Source organism: Oncorhynchus keta, unplaced genomic scaffold (genome assembly GCF_023373465.1).
Source record: "Oncorhynchus keta strain PuntledgeMale-10-30-2019 unplaced genomic scaffold, Oket_V2 Un_scaffold_14044_pilon_pilon, whole genome shotgun sequence".
NCBI lineage: Eukaryota > Metazoa > Chordata > Actinopteri > Salmoniformes > Salmonidae > Oncorhynchus > Oncorhynchus keta.
Window position 1 is genome coordinate 329,001 of NW_026290781.1, and position 6,000 is coordinate 335,000.

At 42.8% G+C, this 6,000-nt stretch overlaps 1 protein-coding gene across 20 annotated transcripts in view; it reads left to right on the plus strand.

The window, feature by feature from the left end:
- Window positions 1–6,000, plus strand: part of LOC118382146 (disks large homolog 4-like) — a 161,767-nt gene that overhangs the window by 153,924 nt on the left and 1,843 nt on the right. For all 20 annotated transcript variants that reach the window (XM_052513768.1, XM_052513769.1, XM_052513770.1 and 17 more), the window contains 4 exons: window positions 1,311–1,483; window positions 1,849–1,961; window positions 2,939–3,030; window positions 3,428–6,000. The exon at window positions 3,428–6,000 is cut by the window's right edge and continues 1,843 nt beyond it. In XM_052513768.1, coding sequence (XP_052369728.1) covers window positions 1,311–1,483; window positions 1,849–1,961; window positions 2,939–3,030; window positions 3,428–3,534 — 485 coding nt within the window. In that variant the 3' untranslated portion in view covers window positions 3,535–6,000. The remainder of the gene's footprint in view (window positions 1–1,310; window positions 1,484–1,848; window positions 1,962–2,938; window positions 3,031–3,427) is intronic.

Below are 6,000 nucleotides of genomic sequence, written 5' to 3' on the forward strand. Positions count from 1 at the left end.
AGGTACTATATACACATAGGTACTACTATAGACCCTGTGTTCCACGTGAGTATTACTATCAAATATAGGTACTACTATAGGTACTATATGCACATAGGCACTACTATAGGTACTATATACATGTAGGTACTACTATAGGTACTACTATAGGTACTATATACATGTAGGTACTACTATAGGTACTACTATAGGTACTATATACACATAGGCACTACTATAGGTACTATATACATGTAGGTACTACTATTGACCCATTATATACACATAGGCACTACTATAGACCCATTATAGACAAATTGGTACTACTATACTACTACTACTACTATTGACCCATTATATATTTATAGGTACTACTATTGACCCATTATATATTTATAGGTACTACTATATACTACTATTGACCCATTATATATTTATAGGTACTACTATAGGTACTACTATTGACCCATTATATATTTATAGGTACTACTATATACTACTATAATAATGATGAAAACTCTCTTGGTAGATAGTGTGGTCTACAGCTTATCATAAGGTACTCTACCTCAGACGGGCAATACCTCAAGACTTCTTTAATATTAGACATCGTGCACCAGCTGTTATTGACAAAAAGACACACACCCCCACCCCTCGTCTTACCAGAGGTAGCAGCTCTGTTCTGCTGGTGCAGGGAAAATCCCGCCAGCTCTATATTGTCCGTATCGTCGTTCAGCCACGTCTCGGTGAAACACAAGATGCTACAGTTTTTAATGTCCCGTTGGTAGGATCATCTTAATAGTAGATCATCATATAGTTTGTGTCCCAAATAAACAATCAACAATATACTATTAACAATTAAACTACGCTTCTGAAATAGTGTCCTAACACAGAACATGTGTCCGTCCGTGTGTGTGTGTGTGTGTGTGTCCTAACACAGAACATGTGTCCGTCCGTGTGTGTGTGTGTGTGTGTGTGTGTGTGTGTGTATGTGTAACATAAACGTGTGTGTGTGTGTATGAGTCCTAACACAGAACATGTGTCCGTCCGTGTGTGTGTGTGTGTGTGTGTGTGTGTGTGTGTGTGTGTGTGTGTGTGTGTGTGTGTGTAACATAAATGTGTGTGTGTGTAACATTAACGTGTGTGTGTGTGTAACATTAACGTGTGTGTGTGTGTGTGTGTGTGTGTGTGTGTGTGTGTGTGTGTGTGTGTGTGTGTGTGTGTGTGTGTGTGTGTGTGTGTGTGTGTGTGTGTGTGTGTGTGTGTGTGTGTGTGTGTGTGTGTGTAACATTAACGTGTGTGTGTGTGTAACATAAACGTGTGTGTGTTTGTAGACACGACGCGGCCCCAGAGGGAGTATGAGGTGGATGGGCGGGACTACCACTTTGTGTCGTCAAGGGACCAGATGGAGAAGGACATCCAATCACATCACTTCATAGAGGCGGGTCAATACAACAGTCACCTGTATGGAACCAGCGTTCAGAGTGTCCGCATGGTCGCAGAGCAGGTAAGGGGAGGGAGGGAGTGTATGCGTGTGTGTGTGTGTGTGTGTGTGTGTGTGTGTGTGTGTGTGTGTGTGTGTGTGTGTGTGTGTGTGTGTGTGTGTGTGTGTGTGAGTGAGTGGTGAGTGAGTGGTGAGTGAGTGAGTGAGTGAGTGAGTGAGTGGTGAGTGAGTGAGTGAGTGGTGGTGAGTGAGTGAGTGAGTGAGTGGTGAGTGAGTGAGTGAGTGAGTGAGTGAGTGAGTGAGTGAGTGAGTGAGTGAGTGAGTGACCCTTTAACTATTTGGTCCTTTAATGTGTAAAGTATTTTATTGTGTATGCTCTGCACTGTACAGAATATATTGATTAACCAGGTGTGTGTTTGTGTGCGCAGATGGGGAAACACTGTATCTTAGATGTATCAGCTAATGCAGTGAGGAGACTACAGGCAGCTCAGCTTCATCCTATTGCTGTCTTCATCAGACCAAGATCACTGGAAAATATACTGTAAGTAGAAGGGAGTGGGTTGTCTTCCTTAGACCAAGATCACTGGAAAATATACTGTAAGTAGTAGGGAGTGGGTTCTCTTCCTCAGACCAAGATCACTGGAAAATATACAGTAAGTAGGAGGGAGTGGGTTGTCTTCCTTAGACCAAGATCACTGGAAAATATACTCTAAGTAGGAGGGAGTGGGTTCTCTTCCTCAGACCAAGATCACTGGAAAATATACAGTAAGTAGGAGGGAGTGGGTTGTCTTCCTTAGACCAAGATCACTGGAAAATATACTGTAAGTAGGAGGGAGTGGGTTCTCTTCCTCAGACCAAGATCACTGGAAAATATCTGTTAATCTAATAGTGCCTGTGTGTGTTGTAAATTGTTGAGCAGATTCAGGGGTTATCTTTTTTAAATTTAGCTTGGATTAATTTCATTCCTTCCTGTCAGGCATTATGCAGTTACAGTCTGGACACTCGAGGTCTCCATGGAAACAACAGTTCTGATTCATTAGTAAAATACTTCAAGTTGAATCACTCTTCCTTTCTATCTGTTGAAGTTCAACGATCTACATTCTAACGTGACTCATCAGTCCGTTACGCTGACCTGAACATGAGTGTTGACTCATCAGTCCGTTACGCTGACCTGAACATGAGTGTTGACTCATCAGTCCGTTACTCTGACCTGAACATGAGTGTTGACTCATCAGTCCGTTACTCTGACCTGAACATGAGTGTTGACTCATCAGTCCGTTACTCTGACCTGAACATGAGTGTTGACTCATCAGTCCGTTACTCTGACCTGAACATGAGTGTTGACTCATCAGTCCGTTGCGCTGACCTGAACATGAGTGTTGACTCATCAGTCCGTTACTCTGACCTGAACATGAGTGTTGACTCATCAGTCCGTTACGCTGACCTGAACATGAGTGTTGACTCATCAGTCCGTTACGCTGACCTGAACATGAGTGTTGATACATCTGTGTGTTACAGTGACCTGAACAAGCGTCTGACAGAGGACCAGGCCAGGAAGGCTCTGGACAGAGCTGTCAAACTGGAACAAGACTTTATAGAATGCTTCTCAGGTAACACACACACACACACACACCACACACACATACACATACACACACACATACACACACATATACACACACATACACACACACATACACACACACATACACACACACACCACACACATACACACGCACACGTTAATGTTACACACACACACACACACACACACACACACACACACACACACACACACACACACACACACACACACACACACACCACACACATACACACATTAATGTTACACACACACACACACACACACACACCACACACACACACACGCACGCACACGTTAATGTTACACACCACACACACACACACGTTAATGTTACACACACACACTCTCTCTCTCTCTCTCTCGTTCTAACCCTGTCTCTGTCTCTGACCCTCTGTGTGTAGCTATTGTGGAAGGGGAGAGTTTTGAAGAGGTTTATCACATGGTGAAGACTGTGATCGAAGAGCAGAGTGGACCCTACATATGGATACAATCAAGAGAAAGACTATAAAAGAGAGGAGAGGAGCAGAGGAGAGGAGCCTATATATGGACACCATCTAGGGAAACACTATAGAGGAGATTAGAGGAGAGTTGAGGAGATGAGAAGAGAGGAGAGGAGAGATTAGGAGAGAAGAGAGAGAGTTGAGGAGATTAGGAGAGAAGAGTTGAGAGGAGAGTTGAGTTGAGGAGAGAAGAGAAGAGGAAAAGAGAGAGGAGAAGAGAAGAGAGGAGAGGAGAGTTGAGGAGATAAGAGGAAAAAAAGAGAGGAGGAGAGAAGAGAAGAGAAGAGAGGAGAGTTGAGGAAAAGAGAGAGGAGAGGAGAGTTGAGATAAGAGGAAAAGAGAGGGGAGGGAAGAGAAGAAAGGAGAGTTGAGATAAGAGGAAAAGAGAGAGGAGAGAAGAGAAGAGAGGAGAGTTGAGATAAGAGGAAAAGAGAGAGGAGAGAAGAGAAGAGAGGAGAGTTGAGATAAGAGGAAAAGAGAAGAGAAGAGAGTAGAGTTGAGATAAGAGGAAAAGAGAGAGGAGAGGAGAGGAGAGAAGAGAGGAGAGTTGAGATAAGAGGAAAAGAGAGAGGAGGAGAGAAGAGAAGAGAGAGAGAGGAGAGTTGAGAGAGAGGAGAAGAGAGGAGAGTTGAGATAAGAGGAAAAGAGAGAGGAGAGAAGAGAAGAAAGGAGAGTTGAGATAAGAGGAAAAGAGAGAGGAGGAGAGAAGAGAGGAGAGTTGAGATAAGAGGAAAATAGAGAGGAGAGAAGAGAAGAGAGTTGAGATAAGAGGAAAAGAGAGAGGAGGAGAGAAGAGAAGAGAGTTGAGATAAGAGGAAAAGAGAGAGGAGGAGAGAAGAGAAGAGAGTTGAGATGAGAGGAGGAGAGAAGAGAAGAGAGTTGAGATAAGAGGAAAAGAGAGAGGAGGAGAGAAGAGAAGAGAGTTGAGATAAGAGGAAAAGAGAGAGGAGGAGAGAAGAGAGGAGAGTTGAGATAAGAGGAAAAGAGAGAGGAGGAGAGAAGAGAAGAGAGTTGAGATAAGAGGAAAAGAGAGAGGAGGAGAGAAGAGAAGAGAGTTGAGATAAGAGGAAAAGAGAGAGGAGGAGAGAAGAGAGGAGAGGAGATAAGAGGAAAGGAGAAGATGGGTTGTACAAAGCCTCTGAGATTATCACCTTGACTACTGTTGCTTTGGATACTGTCACCACAACTACTGTGGATACCATCTCACAGCAACCAGAAGGAGAGAGGGACAGAAGGAAAGATGGAGAGACACTGTAAGGCTCACCACAGAACCAAAAGAGGGAGAGAAACAGACGCTTTCTCTCCGTCCCCTCTCTCCTCCCTCCATAATTTCTCTCTCTCTCCTCCGGGTTTGTAAAGAATTGTTTTCTAACGGAACGGGACTCTGAAAGTGAAGAGAGACGAGGTGAAAGAGGAGACGAGACTGGAGTGACTGCAGCAGGAAGAGAAGTGGAGGCTGTCTGAACCATGGAGGGAGAAAGACATCACAAAAAATATATGTAAAAAAAGATTCACGTTTTCTATATTATATGGAGAGAAGTATTATACAGACTGGTATCTCTGCAGGACTACAGGCAGGTATCTCTGTAATACTACATTACAGACTGGTATCTCTGTAATACTACATTACAGACTGGTATCTCTGCAGTACTACATTACAGACTGGTATCTCTGTAGTACTACATTACAGACTGGTATCTCTGCAGTACTACATTACAGACTGGTATCTCTGTAGTACTACATTACAGACTGGTATCTCTGTAGTACTACATTACAGACTGGTATCTCTGTAGAACTACATTACAGACTGGTATCTATGTAGTACTACATTACAGACTGGTATCTCTATAGTACTACATTACAGACTGGTATCTCTGTAGTACTACATTACATACTGGTATCTCTGTAGTACTACATTAAAGACTGGTATCTCTGCAGTACTATTTACAGACTGGTATCTCTGTAGTACTATTTACAGACTGGTATTTCTGCAGTACTTTTTACAGACTGGTATGTCTGCAGTACTATTTACAGACTGGTATCTCTGCAGTACTTTTTACAGACTGGTATCTCTGCAGTACTATTTACAGACTGGTATCTCTGCAGTACTATTTACAGACTGGTATCTCTGTAGTACTACATAACAGGCTGGTATCTCTGTAGTACTATTTACAGACTGGTATCTCTGCAGTACTATTTACAGACTGGTATCTCTGTAGTACTATTTACAGACTGGTATCTCTGCAGTACTATTTACAGACTGGTATCTCTGCAGTACTATTTACAGACTGGTATCTCTGCAGTACTATTTACAGACTGGTATCTCTGCAGTACTATTTACAGACTGGTATCTCTGTAGTACTATTTACAGACTGGTATCTCTGCAGTACTATTTACAGACTGGTATCTCTGCAGTACTATTTACAGACTGGTATCTCTGCAGTACTATTTACAGACTGGTATCTCTGCAGTAC